This window comes from Rhinolophus sinicus, chromosome 17 (assembly GCF_057876585.1).
Source record: "Rhinolophus sinicus isolate RSI-liver-muscle chromosome 17, RSI-T2T, whole genome shotgun sequence".
In the NCBI taxonomy this organism is placed as follows: domain Eukaryota; kingdom Metazoa; phylum Chordata; class Mammalia; order Chiroptera; family Rhinolophidae; genus Rhinolophus; species Rhinolophus sinicus.
The window spans coordinates 69,207,375-69,235,182 of record NC_142517.1 but is presented as its reverse complement, the minus strand read 5'-3'; the positions used below and the strand labels follow the sequence as shown (position 1 = coordinate 69,235,182).

The following is a 27,808-nucleotide window of genomic DNA, read 5'->3' as shown; positions in this document are numbered from 1 at the left end:
TGGATTTATTTTCTTTCTCTCATTGGAAGTGAACTGCAGATATTGGAAATTGTTTCTAGCAAGTTCCAAAAGGTCTGAATTAGAAGGCCTTGATTACACTTGGCCTATTTTAATTGGTTTTAAGTTCGATCTAAAGAAATGTAAAAGTATTTTGAAAACAAAACCAGGCAACAGTAAACAATGACTACATATAGCTACTGACCTCAGAATTCAATACAATGTAGGGTTTTCTTGGACATTTACCACACTTCACAGATTACTACCAGAACATCACATAAGTTTATTTCAGATGTAACAGTAATGTTAAAATCAACAAGTTTAATTCTTAACTGCACCAAGTAAACTTAGCCATTTAAGTACTTTTAAAGTTATTCCCTCCAAAAAACTGAGGGAGCTTCTCTTTTCCACCCCACATACCATGGTTTCCCAATAGTTCTGTTTTTGGAGGACTTTCAATTGATGAGCAAACTGCTTTGGGGATACTTCAGAACTTCTTTCCCCAAATAAAAATTAATCTGGACAAATTACATATTGCATAGATTTCTCCGCAGATTCCTTTCTTTAGAACCTAAATGCAATTACCAAAAAGTATAACTTTTACCTATTTGCTCCACAGTAAAAACTATCTGTCCTGAAAAATATGATGGATATATCTGTGATCTTCCAGTTAATAGAACTATTTTACCTCAATAATTTTTTTTATCATATTTCAATATAACGAACTCGACATGGGACATTATTTCTGTCTTTACTGACTCATAGGCAGATGAACTAGTGCCCAGCTTCCAGCTTTTCTAAATCCTCCTCAAGTGGATGGAATTATTTAATACAAGTTTAATGTAGGACAATTAAACCTTTACGAACATTTACAATTTAGGTTAGTCATTGACTAGCATGGGAAAAGAAACACTATAATGATAGGGAGCCTACACACTCAATTCAAATTTTAATATTTTTTCCTCCTTAAATAACACGTACTTAATTGTCATGAGGCAGCTATTCGGTTTTCAATAACCACATTTAGGGATACATTCATAGGACTGATCAGATAGTCCAGGTGAAATGGTTATAGAAATAGAGGCAGTGTCATCTCAGAAAACACATTTATGTATCAAAATCTATTTTGATATCTGGAAGTTTACAAAAAGGCTGAATTCTTCAAACTAATTATGCCTTCTGTAACTCAAGCACTCCTCTCTTGGCAAGAGCAAGCTGAAGCTTATCCATGAAGGTACAGGTGCTTAATAATACTAAACTTTTCTTCTAAGCTTAGATTTAGGCTGAAGAAACCGATACCCAAGAAACCAGCATGGTCTTCCTGAATTTTTACTATCTTAAGAATTGAACCATATAAACTCATTCATCACTTGTCTTCCTTTTTTGTATTATTCTTGGCACTCAAATAAGACTGTTGAAGTCTATTGTACTTTGTACTTTCACATTCTCAAATAAGAACTTAAGATTATAAAATGTGCATAAACGTTGTATAAAATAATTTTGTTATTTAACATACTAGGAGAGATGAGACTTTTATATCAGAATTTACATAAGAGGATAAATGTTATGAACCAACCTTCCTCTTTGTTATTTAACATACTATGAGAGATGAGATTTTTATATCAGAATTTACATAAGAGGATAAATGTTATGAACCAACCTCCCTCTTAAAGTCAAATGACAGAATCTTCAAGTTCTGTGCATTGTTTTAAAGTCTAATGAGAACATTTGCTGGGCCACCAATATTAGCAAACTAGAAAAATTTTCAATATTGGAGATGGGAATATGGAGGAAAATTTCAGATGTCTCCTATCTTACAAAAAGTATCAACCCTTCAAAGCCACTCCTTATGTGCCAGAAATGATCTGGCATAAACCAGTCCTGTCAGCAGAAGAGGTCACAGTGACATTTGCATTATTAGCACTCCTAGACTTTTACTTTTCCAAGAATAGAAGCAATATGTTTAACAATTTTCCCTCCCCCAAATCCTTAATCTCAATATCACAGGCACAGAATGTAAGCAAATCTGGGATGTTCTCCAACAGATAAGCAAGAGCACAGCTATGTTGTTTTCAAAAATACTGTCTAGATATTCTTTCCTGTATCATCAAATGCTCAGTGGCCACACTTTTAACAGCCTGCATTAGCTGACATTAAATGCATTTATTGTGCCACAAGTCCATCTAAGCTTCCTTTAGGTATGTTTTAACATGTCCAAGAGACAACACCTGCTTCAGGTTTCTTTAGGGGTATTAACCTATAAGGACGTCAACTCCATGTTTAAGGATAGACTAACAACTCTGGGTTTACTGAAAAGGTCAGGAGAAAAAAAGTAAGTCACAACAAACCTCTTTAGGTCAGTTAAAGGCCATATCTCTAGCTGGGATATTAAAAAAAATTAATCTCACCAGCCCACACGCTAAAAGTTAATGCCACTAATAACAATCAACAGCAGGAAAAACAAACCTGCTAACAACCAGCCCACTCGTTAGCAAAAAGCAGTTTAACTCAAATACTGAGACCAAAGTCTAACACTACCTACCCCAACTGTCCCACCCACCCTCAGTCACCGGCGAGGAAGGAGGAAATAATTGCTTAAAAACACAAAATAAACTTACGTAGTATTTCTTACGAGGACAACAATGGTCCAACTCCTGAGATAGCGCTCAGAAGGACAAAGGGTGGAGTGAAGGCAATGTCCAGGGATTAGCATCCCATAAACAGTCTTGAAAAATCCAAAGTACCACAAACACATGAAATTTGTCTATGATTAGCGAACAAGATATTGCTGCTGCTTTTTCTTTTGAAATATACAATTTTTTGTAGGCTCTGCCCTTCAATGTGAAAGCAGGACATTAAAAAAAAACCGTTAAAAAAGTGAAACTGACACCCAAGTTGGGGGTGGGGGCACATATCTTAACTGTGACACTGAACTGATCTACACTTTCTCCTTCCTACAATCAAACCACCTCACAAAAGTCAGAGAACTAAAACAACCCAAACATGATTAATTTTGAAAGTCCTTGGAAGTATTTAAACTTTTAGAGGAAAGGGAAAGAAAGGAAGAAAAACAAGAACAAGGAGGAGGAAAAGCTTTAAAAGAAAGGGGGGGAAAATCAACAGGCCTCTCTTTTATTTGGCGACAAGCAAGTGCAAGAAAGTTCATTTGCCATCTGTTCAGTTGTCTGTCTTTTGCGCATCTGCATTCTGGCCAGAAGGGACTTTGAGGTTTTTCTGCAGCACATGAGCATCTGCGGGCTCTATTCTCTTATAGTAGTTCTTCTTTGTCTCAATAATCTCAAAGCCAAACTTCCTGTAGAAGTCAATTGCCGACTCATTGCTGATCTGGACATGCCTGAGGTATAAAAGGGTATCAAAAAAAAAAAATAAAAAAAATTAAGATTTCATCAGCTTTTACATGTTCTCCACAGATATCTTCAAATTGGTTGGAGCTGAAATACTGCAGACATTTGTTAGATTCCCTTTACAATTACTAGTCAGCAACAAAGATTAGGTATTCGTTTCAGAAAACCTTTTGATGACAGATTTACACTTTTAACCTAGCTTTTACAGCTGGCTGAGATTAGGAGACTCAAGGAAGAGTGTTTACTCTTATAAGCAACAAAGGGAAAAGTACCCTATAACATTTTTTTATTGCAAGGAGAGAAAAGATTCCTGTAATTAAAAATGGGTAAATAACCAAAGGGATGATTCAAAGACCATAATGACACATACAGAAAAAAATGATTAAATAAATAAAAATTAGGGTCTCAAATACCTGAATATATCCTCTTTCTGACTGATATAAAAACACACTATATTTTGAAAAGAAATAATTTTGAGTTTTCTCTATTACTGCTCAAAACAGCATTATGTAACAATTTCTTCCGCTGTCCAAGTCAAAATGAGAATCTTAATATCTGCATTATATGTAAACAATCCACAGTTGTGATCTTAATCTGAGGTCTCTTTAAGATCCAAGTACAGTATTAGGTTGGTGCAAATGTAACTGCGGTTTAAATGGTTAAAAAAAAAAAAAATTGCAGGGGCCGGCCCAGAGGCTCAGGCGGCAGTTGGAGCTCCGTGCTCCTAACTCCAAAGGCTGACGGTTCGATTCCCACATGGGCAAGTGGGCTCTCAACCACAAGGTTGCCAGTCAATTCCTGGAGTCCCGCAAGGGATGGTGGGCTCCGCCCCCTGCACTAAGATTGAACATGGCACCTTGAGCTGAGCTGCTGCTGAGCTCCCGGATGGCTCAGTGGTTGGAGCGCATCCTCTCAACCACAAGGTTGCCGGTTCGACTCCCACATGGGATGGTGGGCTGTGCCCCCTGCAACTAGCAACAGCAACTGGACCTGGAGCTGAGCTGCGCCCTCCACAACTAAGACTGAAAGGACAACAACTTGACTTGGGAAAAAAAAAAAGTCCTGGAAGTACACACTGTTCCCCAATAAAGTCCGGTTCCCCTTCCCCAATAAAATCTTTAAAAAGAAACAAATTGCAAAAACCACAATTTTTGCACCAACCTAGTATCAGCCAGGTACTCTCTGATTTTGATTATTAAACTACTACTAATGAGCATATCACTGAGAGACTTGAACAAAATGCAGGGTACAAACAGATGGCACGAAAAAAGTTTTATTAATGGATTAATTCTTAAATTTCAGACTTGAGTTTTAATCTTGGTTTTATCCCTGTGACTTTTGAGTTCCCTCCCCAACATAATAAAGCAAAACAAGAATGTTTTATCTCAGGTTCCTTATCTATTATTAAAACAAAAACAATAAAACATTACAACCACTATTTCCATGGTGTTTCCAAAAGGCAATGGAATAAGTAACCAGAATTTAAAATTTCTAGTAAAGATTTCTACTACCAACTTATTAAACTCTTTAGATAATAACATTAAATATCATTTTACTTACAGATAGATGTTGTCAAAAGTGCCATCTTTTTCGCAGATGTTTAAGACGTGATTTAACATTTTAGTTCCTATTAACAAAACAAACAAATAAGTAATCCCATAAAAATCAATCTTTAAATTACACATCTAACTGCCATCTCAACACTTGAGTCCTAATAGAATTTATGAGGTAAACAGCAGTCAACCTGATTTTCCAAAATTTTGTTCTCTCTGTACACTACTTCCATGTTTAAAACTGCTAGCAGAAAAATCAACCTTTATATACAAGCCCTTCCAGGTAAAAGGAAAACAGAAAAAGCAAATGATAACAAATCTATATAGGGCCTCTGAATTGTTAATAAATATTTTTTACTTTTTAAGTCAGTAACCATTTCCCAGCATTCCTAAAAGAAACGGTTTGACTTACTGGGTCAGGAACAGTAACAATGTGTTTATGCTTCTTTGAAGAACTAAAAATACAAACAATTTTACCTATTCCTAGCCTTCGGTACGGTGCCAGACATCCTAATGTCATGATGTAAAGTCTCTTCTGATTCTGTGAATGATCCACCCTACAGCATACCGCACCTACTGCAATATCATTGAAATAGGCTGCCATGGAAAATACAAAGATATAAAGTTCAACAGACAGAATAATACATTTTACTGAATCTCTCCCACCCCTTACATAACGACTAAATTGTTGCTATTAGTATTAAATTTTATCAGTTACTTTGAATATCAACAATCTCAAAAACTTCCTACACCTTTTAAAGAATTTAAGCCTCCTCTACAGTAAAACTATGTGAAAACACACAGGCACACACTAAATAAGATACTTAGAATTTCCTTTTAAAATTCATATATTTTTACCTTGATTTCACCGAGATTTTTCTCAGAACCTGGACCATCCCTACTTCTTTACTTGTAAAATAAGGAGATTAAATTGGTTAACTCTTTCTGCTCTAGTATTAAAAACTAGGGGTCAAGAATATGAACAAACAAATTAAGGGAGAAAAAAAACCGTATTATACCAAGTTTTGCTAGCTCGCCAACCTCCAGTACATCCTTGTAGAACTTGTCATTGTAGCTGACGGGAAAGATGACCTGGTTTAATCTCTTCAGCTGTTTAATATTGTGTGGTGTTACATCTCCCAGCTCGATCCGGCTACTGGAACAAACCAACACGTACTCAATAAAATATAATTAGTTCCATTGGTTAAGATTAACATATTAAAAGGGTACCAAGTCTTTTTTTTTTTTACATGATTGATAAATTCAACCCTTTCACAGTGACTTTATATAAATTTAAAGTCATCTATTATTGATCAAAAAGACTGATACCTAATGGGGGTAGCAAATGGGATCCTTATACTCTGCTGGCACAAATGTCAATGGATATAGAATCTCTGGAAGACTATCTAGTGCTATGTATTGAAAAGCCTAAAAAGAGTACATCCGCATTGTCCAAATAATCCAACTCTAAAAATTTGTTCTAAGAAAACAATCCAAACATGCAAAAATTATGCACATTTTATTCGAGCCAGGAACCATCCACAAAGTCACATGGGACGGTATTCAAAATCCAGATTGGTGGACCCAACCCCACACCTTCAGAAGCAGAATCTTTGGAAATGGAACAAAGGAATCCACACTTTGAAGGAAAAAACAAAACTCCAGTTTGAAAACTACTTACCAAGAATGCAACAGTAGCATTTCTAAGAAATCATATGTAACCAAAACATTGGTTCCGTGGGAAAATTAAAGCTAAAAAGTTTCAGTTTCATTGTAACAAAGTTATTTTTTCCTATAGAGCTGTCAACAAAAGGAATTTTTAACAGCTCAAGTCAATTTTACTAATATAAGCCAAAGGTTAATCAAACGTGACAAAACAAACCTGAATAGCATCTATACAACTTTTTTCTTCCTATTACCACTATCATTAGTAGAGTTGCTTATACGCCTTTTTAAAAATCATAGCAGTGGGTGGTCAAATCATTTAAAGAACCTTAAATCAAAATGAGTTCAAAAATAAAACAATCTGAGGCTAACCAAGCAGCTAGAAAATGATGTAGGTCCTACTCATTCAGTGCTAGTTCCAGATCACAATGGCACTGTTCAATAGCAGGGAAATACAAACAATGCACCCTAATTAATCATTTGCAATATGGGCACATGGTATAGTTTCGGAAACTTGGAGAAACGACTAAACAAGAATTAATCATGACACTTTCATAACGGCAATCAATCAATCAATCAATCAGAGTGTCCACCAATAGGGGACTGGTTAAATAAAGTATGATATTTATATTATTAGCACAGAATGATGGTGTTGATATATTGCTTTGTAGGGTGCAAAGCATATTCCAACTATATTTGTATATAAAAATTATGATCTAAATTTTGTTAACACATACAAAAAGTGTTTGGAAGCATATTCCAAAACATGTGGTCAATGTTGTAGGTAATTTTTAAAATAACATTTCTCTGAAATTATTAAAATTTAGATAATCAGAAACAAGAGAATGTATTGATTCTTAAAAGTCAAAAAAACCTGATTACAGACCTTTATGTTTATTTGGAACTTTAGCTTTCCTACCTCAATTATTTCATTTTTATGCTGCTTTTTATTTGTGACCAACCACCCTTGCATATCTTGTATGTCTTCTTAAAATCTGAACACCAGTTTCTTAGCAGCCACACACATTTTTAAGATAATCATCTTGTTAAAAAATATAGACTTGTTATACTCTTTCCCAATTTCTAGCAACACAAGTAAATATTGCCTTCTACCAAGTATTTGACAAGTAAAATGAATGCGAGACACGTCTTCTTTAACTAGGTTACATGTCATTCACAGAACTCCCCTCTTCATTGCAGCAAACTCTAGCTTTCTCATCTTTATGGCTAAGAAACTGACATTTCACCCAAAACATTTTTCTGATTAAAATCGACTGGACTCACTTATCCACCATCTCAGGATTTTTACTGGCAGACACTGACTGTTAGGCTATAAAATACAGGACCCCTTAAAGTACAGGGATTACACATCTTACCTAAAATGTCTGTTATTTTTTTAAAAAAGAATTCCTCCCATTTAATTAACACATCCATCACCTCACATATTTCTTTTCTGTGAGTGTGAAAACATTTAAGTTTTACTCTTAGCAAATTTCAATTATACAATACAGTGTTAATTATAATCAAAATGCCATACATTAGATCTTCAAACCTTGTGCATCTTATAGCGCAAAGTTTGTACTCTCTTAGCTATTTCTCCCTGTTTTCCCCACCCTGACAACCACTTTTCTACTCTGTCTCTAAATTTGACTTTTGTTTAGATTCCACATATAAGTGATACCATGCAGTACTTGTCTTTCTCTGTCTGGCTTATTTCACTTATCATAATGCTACTCTTTAATTTAGTATAGCACCACAAATTGGGTGCAGTAATTTCTTTTAACTATAATATAGCTTACATACATACATACATACATACATACATACATACATACATACATTTATTTATTTTTTAAGGATGGCGCAGCTCACGATGGCCCATGAGGGGATCGAAACAGCAACATTGGTATTATTAGTACCACGCTCTAACCAACTGAGCTAACATACCATCCCAAAATTGATTATATTTAGAGCACACCACTTAAAAATTACTCCATTGCACTCAAAACAGTAATTGAAACATTCCATTATGAAGTCTAATAGTAAACAACAATAAAAAAAACTCAAGAACATAGGAAGTCAACCTTCTTAATTATAAGTGAACAAACTTGAAGTTTTAAAATTTTAAGAATGATTTCTAGGTAATTACCAGATTTCAAATATATCTATAATTTTTAAAAGGATAATAACCAGGTATTTCTTGACTTCACATAGAAGGAAAAAACGGTTACAGTGCAGTGCACTAGATTAAATCGAATAAAAGTTAACTACTAAAAAAGTTTCTATTAGGATGGGCAGATCAAGCCTAGAGAACACAATATTGAATCATTAGGGAATAGGCAGCTTAATCGTTCCCCACCTACTTTAAAAAATACATGTCTTGATTGAAAAACCAGTTCACCACCATAGAAATAACTCAGGAAGTGAAAATATCCTGTAAGACTCTGACCAGAAATAATTGATGTATATGGTCTTTCAATATTTTTCTATGGACAAATATACATATTTTAAAACAGAATTAGGATACTATGAATATTGTTTGGTAGCTGTTTAAAAAGGAACTAATCAAGTTTCATTATTAATAGACTGTCAGAATATGCTAGAAACAGAATTTCAAAGTGGCTATTAAATGTAACTTTGTCAGCATAATTCAACTTCAAACAGTTCAGCTCTCACGTCTGATTCAAATGAAATACTTCAGTAATCCTGATCACTTAGCCTTGAATCATTTTAAGATGTGGATATGCTACGTATATCAGTAAAATCATCAACTTGTAAATATAATTTAGCAAACACATACTATCAAAGGCATAAACAGAGGGCTATGTAGAAATGTCAAGAAAATGAGTGAGTGACACCACAACCAAAAAGTTTTAGAAGTTAAAAGAACTTTTAAAAGTTAAAAAAAAATTCCAAACTCTCCATTAAAAAATTGAATAGAGCTTTAAAGAATTCTGTGAATCTAAAATTTTCCAGAGTTCTTATGAACATCAAAGTTGCCTATTCAAAGCATAAATCAGTTATTACAATAAATATTTGAATACCTATATGCTAGCACTTAAAATGCAAAGGAGTTTACACCTGGTAGGAAATATATCTATATATATACGTATATATAATATATATATATATATATATAATATATATATATATATATATATATATATATATACACACACACACACACACACACACACACACACAATACAGTGTGCTAGCAATAGCATTTGTACAAGGTATAAAAACACTAGAGTGGAAGTGATCCTGGGAACGGTTGATGGATGACTAGGAGCTTGTTCTGTGGGAGGGCAAGAAATGCATTCTGAGGGTAGAACTTGAGCGAAACAGCAATGATGTATTCCCAAAACTAAAGAGTGTGCTATGCTAAAACAAAATGTGTTTTGTGCAAATGTGGAAGCTGGGGTTGGAGAGGAAGAACCAATTTTTCGAAGGCCTCACACATCAAGACAGTACTTGGTTGTCTTCTCTATCTACACTTACTATCTTGGTGACCTCAATCTCATAGCTTTATGGCTTTAATGCTGCAACTTCCAAATTTCTGTCTCTAGCCTAGAGGACACTCCTAAACCCTAAAGCATCTCTAGCAGGCACCTCAAATTAAACATATTCAAAACTAGATTTCTAACCTTCCCCCTGAAATGTTTCACCTGCAGCTTTTCCTATCTCAGTTGATGGTCTCTCCACCCTTGGCTGCAGTTTACCCTCTGACCTCCTTTAACTCCTTGTTCAAACGATACCTCAAGAAAGATGACTCTGACACACCTGCTTTTCTTTCCTTGTAATATTTTTGATAGGCTTTCTTCTCGATCATGATTATGTTGTCCTCAAAGGAGGTTTGGAAGTGTTCCTTTTTGCTCTTTAGTTCTGTCAGTTTGCTTATTTTCAAATTACGTTAACAGAATAATTATTTGGGACTGTTATGATTGGTCAGTCGTTTTATCATTTTGAAATGTCTCTTTTTTTGCTGCAGTAGTCCTTAGCTTAGACTACTGTGTTCATCAATATAGACATACCACTTTCTTCTAATCGATGTTGCATGGTGTATTTGTTTTTTTAATTGGGGAAGGAGAACAGGACTTTATTGGGGAACAGTGTGTACTTCCAGGACTTTTTTCCAAGTCAAGTTGTCCTTTCAATCTTAGTTATGGAGGGTGCCATTCAGCTTCAAGTTGTTGTCCATTCAGTCTTAGTTGTGGGGGGCGCTGCCCACCATCCCTTGTGGGACTCAAGGAATTGAACCGGCAGCCTTGTGGTTGAGAGCCCACTGGCCCATGTGGGAATCGAACCGGCAGCCTTCGGAGTTAGGAGCATGGAGCTCTAACCACCTGAGCCACCGGGCGGGCCTCTTAAAACAACTTTTAAGTGTACATAAAAGCAAATTCATTTTTTTGGGTGTATAGTTCTGAGTCTTGACAAATATGTATAATCATGCAACCAGCACCGTCATCAAAAAAAAGCATGCTTCCATTATCCTCCAAATCTCCTTCATGACCCTTTGTAGTTCAACTCTACCACCACTCCCAGGCCACCATTAATCTGTTTTCCGTTCTCCATCGTTTTGCCTTTTCAAGAATGTCACATAAATGGAATCACAAAATACACAGCTGTTTGTTTGCTTGGCTTCTTTCAGTCAGCATGCCTGAGATTCACCTCACCGGAGTATCAACCATTCATGCCTTGTTATTGCTGAGCAGTTTTCCATTATATGGATGTACCATAGTTTATCCTTTTGTTGAAGTGCATTTGGGCTGTTTCCAGTTTTTGGAGGTTAAGAATAAAGTTGCTACGAACATTTCTGAACAGGTTCTTGTGCGAACATATGTTTTTATTTCTCTTGAGTAAATAATTAGGAGGGAATGCTGGGTCCTAAGTGTATTATAGTTGCAGATGTTCTGCATCCAAACTAGTATTTGGCACTGTTGACTTTTAAAATGTATGCCATGCTAATAGATGTGTAGTAACATTTCATTGTGGTTTTAATTTTCATGTCCCTAAATAACACCATTTTGAGCATCTTTTCATGTACTTCTTTGCCATCCATATACCTTCTTTGGTAAAGGAGCTGTTGAAATCTCTGGCCCATTAAAACAACAACAACTGGGTTCTCTTACTGAGTTTTAAGTGTTTTGTGGATACGTGTCCTTTGTAAGCTATGTATTGCAAATAATTTCATTCAATCTGTGACTTTTTTCATCTTAATAGTGTTTTCCACAGAGCAGAAATTTTACATTTTGATGAATTTCTTTTGTGGGTTGTGTCTTTTGGTGTTGTACCTAAGACATCTCTGCCTAAATCAATGTCACTGAGATTTCTGTCCCTCCCCTTTTAAATCCCTCTCACTTTTCTTTTAAATGGCATTCTTGAGGTGTAATTTATATACCATAAAATTCACCTGTTTTAAGTGTACAATTGAATGCTCTTTAGACTATTTACAAAGTTGTACAACCATCACCTCAATTCAGCTTTAGAACATTCACATCACACCTCCAAAATTCCTTGTGCACATCTGAAGTAAAATCCCTTTCCTACCCTAAGCCAGTCACTAAATCTACTTTCTCTTTCTATAGATTTGCCTTTTCTGGACATTTCATGCAAATGGAATCATACATGTAATATTTTGCACCAGACTTTTCATGCAGCATATATTTTTTGAGGTTCATCCATGTTATAATGTGTCAGTAGTTGAATTAGTGTTTCATTGTTAAGTTCTGTTAGATACGCCACATTTTGTTTATCCCTTCACCACCTGATGGACATTTTAACTGTACCTATTACTCCATCGCTATTATAAATAATGCTATGAATATTGCATACGAGTCTGTGTGTAGACATATGCTTTAATTTTTTTCTGATAGATACCTACAAGTGGGATTGCTGGATTATGGCAGATATGTTTAACTATTTAAAGAAACTGCCTGGGCCGGCCCGGTGGCTCAGGCAGTTAGAGCTCCATGCTCTTAACGCCAAAGGCTGCCGGTTCGATTCCCACATGGGCCAGTGGGCTCTCAACCACAAGGTTGCCAGTTCAATTCCTCGAGTCCCGCAAGGGATGGTGGGCTCTGCCCCCTGCAACTAGCAACGGCAACTGGACCTGGAGCTGAGCTGCACCCTCCACAACTACGACTGAAAGGACAACAACTTGACTTGGAAAAAAGTCCTGGAAGTACACACTGTTCCCCAATAAAGTCCTGTTCCCCTTCCCCAATAAAATCTTTAAAAAAAAAAAAAGTGTGAAAAAGAAAAACTGCCTGTGGTAGGCAGAATAACGGCCCAAAGAATGTCCATGTTCTAATCCCTGGAACCTTTAACCTTATTTTACATGGAAAATGAACCTTGCTGATGTGATTAAGACTTTGATGGGAAGATAACTATCTGGGTGGACCGAAAGTGATCACATAGATCCTTAAAACTCAAAGAAGATATGGTAACAGCAGAGATGAGAGAGATTTGAAGATGCTATGCTACTGACTTGGAAGATGAAGGTCTACGAACAGGGTTTCCAGGCAGGAATTCCCACCTGTGCTCAGGAATTTTTTTCGCTTTCCCGTTCCTAAATCCCGAAATATAAACTGTTTTCTGTTCTCTACAATGAATTGTTTCTACAAAGTAACAGCCGATACTACAACCACCTGGGTTCAAGGAGACGATTTTCCCGACCAACTTTTCTCGGGATTCGGGAATGGAAAATTGAAAAAAATTCCTGAGAATGGATGGGAATTCCTACCCGGAAACCCTAGCGATAAATAGGAAAAATGTCTAAGAGATACATTGTGAATAGTACGTTTATTTCCCATTGTGGGTATTACTGGGTTCAAGGATCCGATTTTCCCGACAAAGTTCTTGGGATTTGGGAACGGGAAAGTAAAAAGAAATTCCTGAGAACAGGCGGGAAATCCCACCTGGAAACCCTAGCTACAATCCAAGGAATGCAGGTGGCCCATAAGAAGTTGAAAAGGCAAGGAAATGAATTCTCATCTAGAGCCTCTAGAAGAAATACAATCCTGTTGTATTAGTTTCCTAGAGCTGCCTTAACAAATTACCACAAACTCAGTGGCTTAAAAGAACAGGAATTTATTCTCTCCAAGTTCTGGAGGCTGGAAGTCCCAAATCAGGATGTCAGCAGAACCATGCTCTCATGTTCTCTGAGTCAGGTCCTGGAGAAGAAGCCTTCCGTGCCCCTGCCAGCTTCTAGTGGCCTCAGGTTATTCTTGGCTGTAGCAGTGTAGCTCTAATGTCTGCCTCTATCTTCACATGGTCTGTGTGTGTGTGTTCTCTCCTCTATTTACAAGGACACTAGTTGTAAGATTTAGGACTCACCCTAATAGAGTAGGACCTCATCTTAATTACACCTGCAAAGACCCTATTTCTAAAGGTCACATACTGAGGTTCCAAGTAGACATGAATTTTGGGGGGATACTATTTAAAATCACTATACCTATCAAAACCTTGATTTTAGCCCAATGAAACCCACTTCAGGCTTTTGATCTTAAGAACTAAGATAATAGATTTGTGTTGCTTTAAGCCACTAAGTTTGTAATTTGTTATAGCAGTAATGAAAAACTAATATATTGTTAAATTGTTTTGCAAAGGATTTGCATCATTTACATTCCCACTATTAACATATTAGGGTTTCAGTTTATGTACATTCTTGACAACACATTTTATTGCCTTTCTGTTTATAGCCATTCTAGTGATGTGAAGTCATAATCTCAGTGGATTTTCATTTCTCAATGACTAATGCTGCCAAGCATCTTTCTGTATGGTTATGAGACATTTGTCCATTTGGTGAAATGCCTACTTAAATCTTTTGTCCATGGTCTAGGCCTGGGAATAAACCTAGAATTTTTACATTAATTCATAAGAAAATAATTTCCATTTTAAAACTGGGTTGCTTATTCTTGAGTTATGAGTTCTTTATATATGCTAGATACAAGTCCTTTATCTTTTACACACACACACACGAGAGTATATCTTATATAATTTCTAACTAGAGTCTCCTAATTTGTGGTTTGTCTTTTCATTTTCTTAACAGTGTACCATACTCATATAAGCTGCTACTAATGGGGAAAACTGGGAAGTCTGTATCAGCTTACAAATCTAAAATTATTCTAAAACTCAATTAAAAACTATTCTAAATTAAATTTGTTTTTTAAAAGAGGAGGAACTGTCGGATTAAGAGATTCAGTATTTCAGCCAAATATAATATGCGGACCTTTTTGAATTTTGATTTGAACAAACTGAAAAAAGGCATTTATAAGATGTATAAGAAGAAAAACCAAATACAGACTAGGTATCAGATCATAAAATGATATTAGGTAAAATAGTACGGTAGCTAGTTTTTTGTTTTTTGTTTTAAGTCCTTCTATGTTAAACACTCATACTGAAGTATTTACAGATGCGGGATATACATACCTCAAAGATTGTGGTTTTGGTTCCAGACCAACCACAATAAAGCAAATATTGCAATAAAGGGAGTCACAGATTTTTTGGTTTTCCAGTGCATGTGAAAGTTACGTTTACAATATACGTGGCCTATTAAGTGTGCAATAGCATTACATCTTCAAAAAGTACTTATCTTAATTTAAAAACACTTTACTACTAAAAAATGGTAACCCTCATCTGAGCCCTCAGCGAGCTGAGTCATCATCTTTTTGCTGGCGGAGGGTCTTGCCTTGATGTTGATAGCTGACTGATGATTGCTGAAAGTTATGGTGGCTGTGGCAATTTCTTAAAATAAGACAACAAAGTCTGCTGTATTGATTGACTTCTCCTTTCACTATTTCTCTGTAGCATACAATGCTGTTTGCTGGCATTTTTACCCACAGTAGTTCTTTCAACATTGGAGTCGATCCTCTCAAACCCTGCAGCTGCTTTATCAAGCAAGTTTATGTAATATTCTAAATTTCAACAATCTTCACAGCATCCTCAGAAGACTTCACCTCCTCAAGAAATCACTTTCTTTGCTCACCTATACGAAGCAACTCATCTTCTAATTCTAGTTCTCTTGCTATTTCCACATCTGCAGTTACTTCCTCCACTGAAGTCTTGAACACTTCAAAGTCATCCATGAGGGTTGGAATCAACTTCTTCAAAACTCCTGTTAAAGTTGATATTTTGATCTCTTCCCATGAATCACAAATGTTCTTAATGACATATAGAACGGTGAATCCTTTCCAGAAGGTTTTCAATTTACCCAGATTTATCAGAGGAATCACTACCTATGGCAGCTATAGCCATAAAAAAAAAAAAAAATGTATTTCTTACATAAATAATAAGGGTTGAAAGTCCAAATTACTCCTTGATCTATGGAATGCAAAATGGGTGCTGTGGTAACAGGACTAAACACAACATTTACCTTGTTATTATACATGTCCATCAGAGCTCTTGGGTGACCAAATGCATTGTCAGTGAGGAGTACTATTTTGAAAGAAATCTTTTTTTCTGAGCAGTACGTCTCAAGAATGGGCTTAAAATACTAAGACATTTTGTAAACAGAGGTACTGTCATCCAGGTTTTGTTCCATTTACAGAACATAGGCAGAGTAGATTTAGCATAATTCTCAAGGCCCTAAGAGTTTCATAATGGTAACTGCATTGGCATCAACTTCAAGTCACCAACAACTGAGTCAGCTTGTTCTTTGAAGCCAGGCTTTCACTTCTCTCTACTATGAGAGTCGTAGGTGGTATCTTCTTTCAATATAAGGCTATTTCATCTATACTGACAATTTGTTGTTTAAAATTGTAGCCACCTTCATTAATTATCTTAGCTAGATCTTCTGGATAAATTGTGGCTTTGCCTTACACTTTCATGGTATGGACTCGGCTCCTTTCCTGAGGCCTGTCTGCAAGCTTCCAACTTTCCTTCTGCAGCTTCCTAATCTCTCTCCGCCTTTGTACAACTGAGGATTCAGCCTTGTTCTGCATTAGGCTTTGGGTTAAGGGAATATTGCGGCTTGTTTCGTTTTCTATGCAGACCACTAAAACTTTCTCCATAATAGCATTAAGGCTGTTTGCTTGCTTATCTATTCATGTGTTCACAAGACTAGCAGTTATAATTTCCTTCTAGAACTTTTCCTTTGCATTCACAACTTGGCTGTTCGGTGCAAGAGGCCTAGCTTTTGTCTTCCTAGCTTTTGATTTAGCATGAGACATGTGACTCTTCACTTGACCACTCAGAGGCCACTGCAGGGTTATTAGCTAGCCTAATTTCAACATTGTGTCTCAATAAATAGGGAGGCCTGAGAAGAGGAGAAGAGACATGGGATTGGCCAGTCCATGAAGCAGCCAGAACACACATAACGTTTATTAAGTTTGTCATCGTATATGGGCATGGATTGTGATATCCAAAACAACTGCAATAGTAACATCAAACATCACTGAAAAAAAAAATCACCATAATAATGAAAAAGTTTGAAATATTGCAAGAGTTATCAAAACGTGACACAGAAATACAAAGTGGGAAAATACTGTTGGAAAAATGGCACTGATGGACTTGCTCGATGCAGGGTTGTCATAAACCTTCAATTTGTAAAAAGGCAGTATCTGCGACGCACAATAAAACCAGGCAGCCTCCATGCCAAGGATTTTCTTTGAAATACTCCAGCAAAAAGGGAAAACAGGAACATACGGGTCAAAGATGAAATAACAACATGGGAAATTCTACTTAATGGATGGAATTAGATGCATGAGGGCTCACTGGTACTATTTTCTTTTGTGCTTGAAAATTTCCGTAACAAAAAGTAAAACAAACGAATTTTATGCATTACATAAGGCACTACAGTTGCAGTATTTTGCAGTTATGTTAACTTTTATACCAACTCTGCTTAGGAACGAACAAAGATGGTATTTTTGATAGTAAAACTCAAGGTGGAAAGCACTTGATGCCTCATTTATTCTTTACTATTTGAAAGAACAAGTAAAAGGAGGTGCGAACATCAAACATTTAACAAATCACAACTTCTCAATTTCCAGCTGTACCTAGCCCTCAGTTTGAAGAAGAGGTTGAATGAGAGCTGGATGAGAATGACCTTTCCAATCTGGTACAGACCTCCCCTTCTAAATTCAGCATTCTCAGGATCGACTGTCATAATCTTAGCCTTTGGTGTAAATGGCTACAGGTCCTGACTCCCCCCCCCCCCCATTAAAACCAATGTCAAACACTTTTGGGGTAAAAATGACCATTTAATGTCACCCCCTAATGTCACTGTTAGTGATGTTGGTACGACGTAGATAAAAAACCGTAGAGGGACTGCACCTAGACTTTTTACATTAATTTAACTCATAAGGAAAAAATTCCCTTTTGTAACACATCACTTTGAGAATTGTTTCCTGGAACACAAAAAATGTGTAATGTACATCCTTTGATTATGGGAACAGATCACATTACGAAGAATGTCTGTAGTATCTAAAAACTGAATTACTAAAAGGGACACTTGATTTTAGGGGTAAACAACAGGAACACATAGAGATGCCTGAGAAACAATTTTTAAGAGAGTAGGGAAAAAATCTGTAATTAAGCTTGTTATCTTAACCATACAAATTTAACACCCACCTAAATTAATAAAATTCTCACTGCATGTATGTAAATTTCTAAATGTGAGGGAAATAGAAGCTAATGATGGACAGAAATGGAATAGGTCACTGAAAAAACACAGGCTATATGATTTCATGTGAGTGACTTCACAAGAAATGTTAATCATCTCTCCTATGCAAGTAGTATGTTACACTACAGCTTTATTTTACCGTATGTGGCATCGCTAGTTATTGAGGAGCTGTGACTCAAACTCAAATCGGCCCCACTCAAAACCTGCGTTTTTAATCACTGCAATAACTACTTACTTCAGAAAAGATTTCAATATAATTTAACACTGTAGACTATTTAATTTACCACTTGAAGACTGCTACTCTCTAGATAAGCCCCAAATTCCTGGCCTAAAAATTGAATCAGCCCTATGTGGCCACATCTATTTGACTCAACGTTTATTATTTTAAAATTAAGTTGGTTCCTAATATTTAAATCACAAAGCTTACATTTCTTCTCTTGTTTTACTCATTTGCCTTGTCTGCTTGGTCCTGGGTTCCTGTTGGGACTAATAGTTTACAAACCTATTAAAAACTGAAGAATTACTAAAGACACTAACTTATTCTCTTAGCTCAAGTAAATTTATGTGACATTATGACATTATGTTTTGTTTTCCAAATTCATAACAAACCCCAACGCCTCTTGACACCGAAGTCTTTAGACTAAGGATCTAACAGGGAAGACAGGCTGATAAAACAAAAGTCCCACAGAAATGTACACCAAGTCTTTAGATCTGGAAAATGCAGCTACTTACCTCCTACTTTATAGACTCCATCAGGTATTAATCTGTGTCAGTACAAGATTAGTCTGCTACTTAACCAAATATAATCCTTGAGCTTAGAATATGGTAGTAGGAAACATTTACCCTTGGCTTATAAAAGCAGTGTGACAAAATGAGATAGTGCATGTTAAGTATGTAGCACAGCAACATCAGATAATAAGCACTCAAATGTTTTTAGCTATTAAAGGCAATGTCAATGATGCCCATAATTCTAAAAACAAAATTTAGTGGCAATATTCTGCAAGGCCACAAGATGGAGATACGACTACACAAAAGTGGGTCTTTCTCTACAAACTCTGACATTTTAAGTCATACAGCAAAAAGAGAAAATGAAGTACAGAGAACGCTTAAAGCCTAACCGTTTATAATTTAGATAGGTAGTAAGTGTCCCTTGGCACAAAACTGCTTGGTCACTTCTTGCGCAGTGTTTGATCTGCCTACTTCTACAAATTCCCATTGTAGTGCAAGATCAGCTGCACCGTAGGACTCCCCTCAAAGGAGTCATCTTTACTTCCTAGGCCCTTAATGTAATTCACAGGCACTCTCATCACATCTGTATTTTATAGCAGTTTCTCAATCTTGGCACTATTTTTCTTTTCCTTTATAAAAAATTTTATTGGGTAACAGTGTGTTTTTTGCAGGACCCATCAGCTCCAAATCAAGTCATTGTCCTTCAATCAGCTGCAGGGCACGCAACCCACCATCCCATGTGGGAATCAAACCGGCAACCTTGTTAAGAGCACGCGCTCTAACCAACTGAGCCATCCGGCCGCCCTCAATCTTGGTACTATCGACATCTTGGGCTGGATAATTCTTTCTCGTGGAGGGCTTTCCAGAGCATTGTAGGATGTTTAGCAGCATCTCTCTGGCTTCTACCCACGAGATGCCAGTACCCACCCCACCCCACTGTGACAACCAAAAATGTCTCCAGGCACTACCAGATTTCTGGGGTGGAGTAAGAGGTGTGCCCTTGGTTGAGAGTCACTATTCTAGAGGGTTAACAGGTATCAAAAAAATAGTGGTAGGTGGGTCAGCTCTCCACACTGTGTGACTGCAAGTATCAGGTGTGTAAAATGTTCAGCAATTATTTGGTTGGGTACTAGAAGTGCTAAACACACAGGACAAAATCTACTCAAGGTTATAACCTAAAAATAATAAAATTGTTCTTTGAAAATTTTTCCATGGCCATCCCTGTGTTCAATTAGGAGAGCTCCTTCCCAGTTCTGGCTTTTCCCTTACTATCACCTAAATGTTGATGTTTTCACTTCCCAATCTCTCAATCCAAGCACACATTTCCAACTGTTACTGATTATCTCTACAGTAATTTCAAATTCCACATCAAAAACCGAACTCATCATTCTCTATAGGAAATTAGAATATCTACCTCTATTTTCTATCTTGACAAATATTCTCTTCATGCAATACAGAAATTTAGTTTTAGATGTACTCTTATGTCTCATTTTAATCCATGTTAATTCTGCTCCCCAAATATCTTCATAATGTTCCTACAGCTTTTTAGCAGTATTGGTCACGCCATCATATCATTCCAAAATCTATAGGCTAATGAAGAGGAGTAAGGCTAGATAGACCCAGGGAAAGCCATCACAACGCAGTCAGAACAATCTTTCTAAAACACAAATCTGATCACTGTATTTCTCTGCTTAAAATTTTTCAATAGCCACACATAACCTACCAAGTCAAATTCAAATAGTACTATATATAAAGCCCTTCACTGGCTGTGGCCACTGACCTAGCCTTCCCTCCCTTCCCATTTTTTTCTGCCATATAAAACTACTCAAAAATCCAAGAACCCACCAAAGTCTCTTCCTTCTTGGCTCACCTCTGTATCTGTTTTTTTCATTAGTAGACTATATATATATTCCATACCTACAGATGTATTAAACAATGTATGGCTATCTTAGCGCCACTGTGAGGACTAAACGAGATCCATTGCCTGGCAGCATAGCAGGCACTTACCAGCAGCCAACACGTATTTAGGCAGCTGTAAACAAAAGTAAAAGTGCCGTGAGGGGCGGGATGGGAGATCCAGTCTCAAAAGGCAGACAAGAGCAAAACCAAGAAAGCAGCTTAAACAGAACAATTCAAATACGATTCCAAAGTTCTGTTTCTTGGTATCATAGAAAGTGAGAGCTGACAGAGACCAGGGATGGCCAAGCTGTGACACACATCACCGCAGTCATGGTAGACATTAATAATCAATGACATCACATATTTTTTTGCAGTCTGAGAACTCATCAAAACTATTAACAGATTAAATACTGATAAGATACCATCAACAGATTACAACTACCACATGATTTAGAATATTTGGCCGTTCTCGTTCAGGTTCAAGCTATCCTTTTTAAAGACAAAGAAACTAAGGCCCACATCAAGAAACTTGTTAGTGACTCTACTGCTAACTTTCATTAGTGGCACACTGAACTATAAAATATAAAACGTGGTTGCTTTTAGGTCATTGCTTTTTGCATTATGGTATGTCTCCTTTATGAAGATAAATGCTACAAATAATAAACTATACAGACTAGAGGGGTGAAACCCAAATATATCTTTAAATATACCTTAGTGTTCTGGAAAGAGAAATAAGAAATACTTAAAATGCCCCTAAATACAAAATTATTTTCCTAGCTTACCGGAGCTTAAGAAGCTCCACCTGTAAAAAATTTTCTTTCTAATGATTTGAGTCCTAAACTGGCATCATTCTGACAATATTTACTAATTTTAATGTCTCAACCCATTTTCTAAAGAACATTATCTTTGTTTTGTAATTTCAAGTAAAAAAGCAATCAATATCCAAATTAAAAACTGGTTAAGTTATACGCAACAGGTAAGTAACAAAGTATAAAAAAAAAAAAAAAGAAAAAACACAAAAAACGGCCAGTGCACATAGGAAATGTCCAAGTTAAAAAAAAAAGGAAATACCATTTATTAGCTAATCAGTAAAGTAAACCTTTGAGTTAAAGCTATATGTGAATATGTACTCAAAACCAATTTGTAAAGAAACTATTAGTGACTTGTCATTTTACAAATGCTCAACGTATGTCACTCATCCCAGACAAAGGTAATTTGTACCACCGAGGCTGAGATGGCAGCCACAATGTCTTCCTCCATTTCCTTCAGGTTTTTACAAGTGCCACTCCCCTTCTCCATCAGCTCTTGGAGAAGAGGGCACTCATACACTGCTGGCAGCATAAATTGCTACTATCTTTCTGGAGTCAACTTGGCAACCAATATCAGAGCTTTAAAAATGCCAGTATTTTTTGATCCAAAAACATTCACTTCTAGGGAATTATCCAAAAGAAATAATTAAGGATATATGTCAAGTTGTTTTACAAATATGCATTCACTTCCGCACTATCGAGGACTGAGAGTGGAGAAGCCTCTGGACTTGGAAAACAAGGTGTGTTTTTTTCCCTTAAGAACAGCTTCAGCAATGAGAGGAAGAATATAGGTTGCACTAAATCAGGAAAAGCAAATACATACTTCCAATTATCCCTTCCCCATCCAAGGCAGACAAGAGTTACAATATTTTAATTTAAAACCAGTTTATATCTCAATAAAGCTGGAAAAAATTTATTTTCCCAAGCAATTACGTTACTTTAGCTTTAAATCCTGTAAATAACTATAGTAAGCAGAGCGTTCCAACAGTATCCAAAGAAAATGTGGTTATTATAAAGATACATACTTTATTTCCTTCTATTATTTGGATCGAAGCTGTATACTGTATCAATAAGATTCACTCTAAGACTCTCCAAAACCAATCATCCTATTCTACTGTTGTTCCATCTCTAACCAATCATTATTCTTTTAATCAGCTTTCTTTGTAACACTGATACTGAACAATCCCAAGTATAAAAGCAACTCAAGCCAAACCAAACTAAACTAATTAAATAAATAAGAGTAGCCTCAGAATCCTTTACCACAGAGGTATAAACAGCCAGCCACACACTATCTTTTGGACCACAGTAGAAACATTTAGAAACATTTTCATCTAGGAACTAGATCCTAAAGGAAGAGATCACGTTTCACACAAAATTTTTTTTCAGGGTCTAGCACAGCACTGCCCAATAGAAATATAATTTGAGCCACATATGTAATTTCTAATTTTCTAGTATCCACGTCAACAAACCAAAAAGACACAGGTGAAATTTTCACGTTATCAAAAAAAAAAAAAAAAAAAAAAAAAAAAGACTATTTCACTTTTCCTTAAATCTTTCTTCAGACCAAGTCTTAAAATCTAGTGGTTATCACATTTACAGCACATCTGAATTCAAATGTTAATTTTCATTGGAAATATTTGATCTGTATTTACATTTCATAAAATTTACAGTAGGTCCACATATCCAAGTTGTTCCAAACATACTTAAAAATCGTCCAACAACTAACTTGGAGTATCAGTTTTTAAAATTCAGTTCCTCAGTAACACAAGCCACATTTCAACTGCTCAACTGTAACGAGTCACTACTGTACTGGACAGGACTAACATTTTGCCAATATGTTAGGCACTGAATGAATGCAAATAGGAGATGCTGGAAGAGAACAGGTCAAGCAGTGTTCCGTGATGGCACAATTACATAATTTGTGGTTATTAAACTATAATTCACACAATTATTATTTCTATGATGAAAAGGAAGTTTCTATTGGTTACTACTGATGTTCTAATGGTTTCTGCAGACTGTGCTTAAAAAAGAAAGGACAACCATTTAAATAATTGAAACAATGTATCTTTTCAGATGGCACAAAGCTGGAAACCATAGCTAATAATCTGGAAGAGAAAATTAGTAGGAGTCAAAGGATTTCCAAAAGGCCAATATAGAGGAGGTCGCAAAATGCAATTTAATAGATATTAGTTTGGTCTGGCAAAAGCACTGGTTTTGAAAGATAATGCTTTATATGGATGGCCGTTAAAAATATTTTCCAACCCAGAAATTTTTGAACTTTACCAACAGTTGTCCACAATTTGGTGAAGAAATCACACTGATGTCAACACAGCATTAGTCACCAATGTACACATCTATACTGGTAGCAGATACTTTTTAAATTATACAATGATTCCATTTACAGACAAATGCAAACATCTGATCTTCTTATGATTTATGGTATAGTTGTACCTGATCATTGCTACTGAAACAGATATATTATAGTTTAGTTTCCTTTTATTTTTCCTTTATGAGTTAGGACATTATATTGATTTTTAATAAAATTTATGATACAGGTAGGTTATATTTTATATGGAATCATCTCAACATAACAAGGGGACATTACAAAACATTTGTTAAAATCCAGTATCTCAAACAACAACCCACAAATTATTGGCTTCACAGGAGCAAGTATGAATTGCAGCTTTACAAAAGCTCCTGAATTCTACTTCAGCCTTGCTGGCTTTGTTTTTTGTTTTTTTCCTGACAAAACCAGCAACAAAACCTTTTTAAAAAATCCTGTTTTATTGAAGTGTAAGATAAATATGATAAAGAGCACAAATCTTGTTTACAGCTCACTGATTTTTTACATCTGTATACAGCTATGTAATCAACACCCAAGTAAAGACACAGAATATTCACATCACTTCAAAAACACCCGTGTCCCTTCCCAGCCCATAAGCTACCAAAGGGAACAATTATTCTGAGTTCAACATAGATTTGTTTCTGACTGCAGGATCTTGTATTTTAACATTTCAACTAGTAAACTACACTGTTCTACATGCTACATTTATATTTTTGCTGCCTACTTTCCCATCTTTATTTTGTGCACGTGTTCAGATCTTGTTAGCCATTTTTGTTAGGTCTAATTTTAACTATACCTCTTTACTATAAACAAAGGGTAAATGGATTCAGTTTTACTTTCTATTATATTGACTAATTACATTGCCATCTCAGTCACAGCTGTGTATGGCACACCTTCTTGCTTGAATATCACCTTCCCTAAAGAGAAACAATAGATAAAAATATTCATCTTACCTAATCCACATATTCAACCTACAATGTTCCTGGTTCATAAAAACAAGCAACCTCAGTACAAAGGAAGTAACATACCTCAAGTTTCTAGACCATGTATATAAATGCATGCAACAATGAAATGCCCTACTGCTAATAATAAAAACTAAGTAAAAATATGAAGAAAAACTAGGTAAAAGTGACTTTAAAAAGCTTCAAAAGGATAGGCAATACAGGCAAGGATGTAAAATATTTAAATAGCACACTGATTTAGAGTTGGGAGTTCTGCATTTGTTACCGATTTCAGGTATTTCTATTCCACTTATGGTTCGGTTAACTTAATATACAACACTTAAGCAAATAAAATTTCATACACAAACCCTATAATCAGGGCCACTGTTTCATTTTCAGACCTTTCCAAATCAAGTCAGGACTGTAACACTAACCACTTTGTTCATGGTGATACAAGTCTTTGAACTTGAGGACCTTAAAATCTTTTAAATAATGTGTATTGTCTTCATTTGTCCAGTGTCTTAAATACAAGACTCAGAAGTGAAAAAAAAAAATTTTTTTTAAATCCCATCTTACCTGGGAGTTAGTTCATCTGTGAAGTTAAAAGGGATTATTCCTGTGAAATCATCTTAAAAATTTACCATTAAGAACATAATTTTAAGCTCCCAATATTAGAAAGTGATAGAACTAGACTTAAGGATTCTTCACTTCAGGAATAGTTGATGGCGTACGGTAGATTCAATAACAACAAATTTCCTCTAAATATGGCCAGTTCCTCTTATTTGACTCATTTCTGGGGATTTGCCTCCATCAAGTTGCTACACATAAATAACCATTTTAAATAAAAAGATAATTACCTCATGAGTATATTAACTGAAGGTAGATGTGAATAATACCATCAGTTTGACCTCATTTCTAATGCCAAGTTAGGAATCAAAAAGAACATTATCCCGTAGTGAGACTGAGCTAAATCAAAGATTTTGGATCTAAATATACAGAATAATTTCTTGGAGGCTCTGCCCTCCGCTATAAATCCATGCAGTCTCAAAACTGGTAACTCTTCAGCTACATTTTTATTACGTTAACGGAACAAGACAACTTAGTATTGAATGCCCGAGAGAATACATAAATTAATGAGACAGCACCCATACTCAAGAAAAAAAAATATTGCTAAATTATATTTGATCATATATAAAATAGCCAAACTTCCTAGTAAGTCATGATTCAAGTGCAGCAAATTATTCTCATACCCCAGTTGGTATCCTGATTGGAACTCTTTAGAACCTGATGCGAAATAATGCAGGCATTGTGAAAATGTCTTCAAGATTTCGAAACATTAATTACAAGACATACGATTTAATATTAAAATGAATTCCCAATACTTAAGGCAAAACCAAAGAAATCATGTTACAGAGCTAAGGCCAAATTAAACTGTTGGACCTCTTCTGCGACCTCAAACACATAAACACACCGAGATAATATTTAGACCCGTGTTTTAGGCAGTATGAGATTACTTTGAGGGCTGACTTTTATTTCATCCTCAAAGGGTTGCTGAATAGTTTGAAAGGCCTCATTAACTCAAAACATAGTTACAATTCTTTAACTGACTTGCTATAATAGAAAAAAACTCAGGCATCTCAGAAAGCTTTTAGCATTGATAAGATTCCTTTTCTTCCTGTAAGGAGAGTAAAGGCAAGCTCCCAAACGACCAATTTAGGCAATATTTTAAAACACGTGTTATGTAATTAATATTTTAACAGTATGTAATTTAATAGGAAGGTGATATCTTATCCAAGTGGAAACAGCGGACCAAAACAATCCCTAATTTATCCAAGAGGGAAACTGTGCACGAACACTAACTATGCCAATCACCTAAAGAAAGCTTCGTAGTAACTAAGGACCCCCTCACAACACCGGGGCAACACTAAACTACTGGAGCAAGAGCTCCACCTACTGATCAACAAGACTTCCTTAAACATTTTGGCACCCCAAGTCTACAGTGCTCACGCTCTCTCCCCCTCCTCCACTCGCTCTGACCCAACCCAAATCCAGTTGAGTCACTAGCTGTTAATACTCATCTCCTTGCTCTTTATTCCAATTCTTTCTCCCTCCAGAAGATTCTGCACGGCTCTCAAGTGTGAATAAAACTGAAAGGTGACAAACACCAAGGTTCCCAGCGTGGCGCCTACTAGATCTGAAGAGGACAACCAGACCACTAGACTTGGAGTGGCGGGCCGGGGGTGCCTCAGCCCTCCGTCCCCGGGCCGGAGACCCCAGGAGCCTCACACAAGCTTTTCCCTGCTGCCCCACTCAGCTGCTTGTCTCCCCTCCACACACACTCGTCCTCTTGGCCGAAATCCTGGGTTCTCCGGGTCTTGCCTCTGTTGGACCTTCAGCCCGCCAACTGCTCGAGCCGAGCCTCCGCCCCCTCGGTAAGCCGAGAAGCCCAGAAATCTCCCTCCGCCGGGTCTTCTCCCACTCTCTCCCCTCCTTCGCAACCCCTCTCCCCCGCCGGCCGTGCCTGCTGGCTGCCCTTCCTCACCCTTTCATTTTCCCTGCCTGCTGAGGCCGTTGTTACCACCGATATCAACGCCGTAGTCGTCGCCGCCCTGAGCTCTCAGCGCCCCGAGCTCGGGCCACTCAACCCCACACGCCGGCCTCCCCGCCTAAGGTAGGGAGCTGAGCGGGTGACGGAGGCCGCGAGAGTGGAGCGCGGCCCTGCGTCTCCGGAGGGGGCGGGAGTGTCTCCCGCCCGCCGCACTGGTGCCGCCGCTTCTCCACACGTGCACACCCGGCACTCGGCTCCCGCCCGCCGCCGCCGCCGCTGCCGCCAGCCAGACCCGCCGCCGCGATGTGACCTTTCACCCCGCCCCTCTGCGCGCC

The 27,808-nt window shown here is 36.8% G+C and overlaps 1 protein-coding gene and 1 long non-coding RNA gene across 3 annotated transcripts; both read right to left on the bottom strand.

Moving 5' to 3' along the window:
- Nucleotides 1-260: 260 nt before the first annotated feature.
- On the bottom strand, nt 261-27,808 carry NAA50 (N-alpha-acetyltransferase 50, NatE catalytic subunit). 2 transcript variants are annotated; one of them, XM_019734822.3, is made up of 5 exons: nt 27,468-27,808; nt 5,935-6,071; nt 5,393-5,512; nt 4,923-4,989; nt 261-3,352 (listed from the first exon to the last, which is right to left on the bottom strand). In XM_019734822.3, exons 1-5 carry the CDS (start codon nt 27,473-27,475, stop codon nt 3,175-3,177), a joined length of 510 nt encoding a protein of 169 aa, XP_019590381.1. In that variant the 5' UTR covers nt 27,476-27,808; the 3' UTR covers nt 261-3,174. The 2 variants fall into 2 exon arrangements, with proteins under 2 accessions (XP_019590381.1, XP_019590382.1); XM_019734823.3 differs by having other exon boundaries at nt 5,935-6,068; nt 27,468-27,783.
- Nucleotides 8,661-27,447, bottom strand: LOC141571515 (uncharacterized). Its single transcript, XR_012496278.2, has 2 exons — nt 9,766-27,447; nt 8,661-9,677 (listed from the first exon to the last, which is right to left on the bottom strand). It is a non-coding gene; the product is annotated as an uncharacterized LOC141571515 (long non-coding RNA).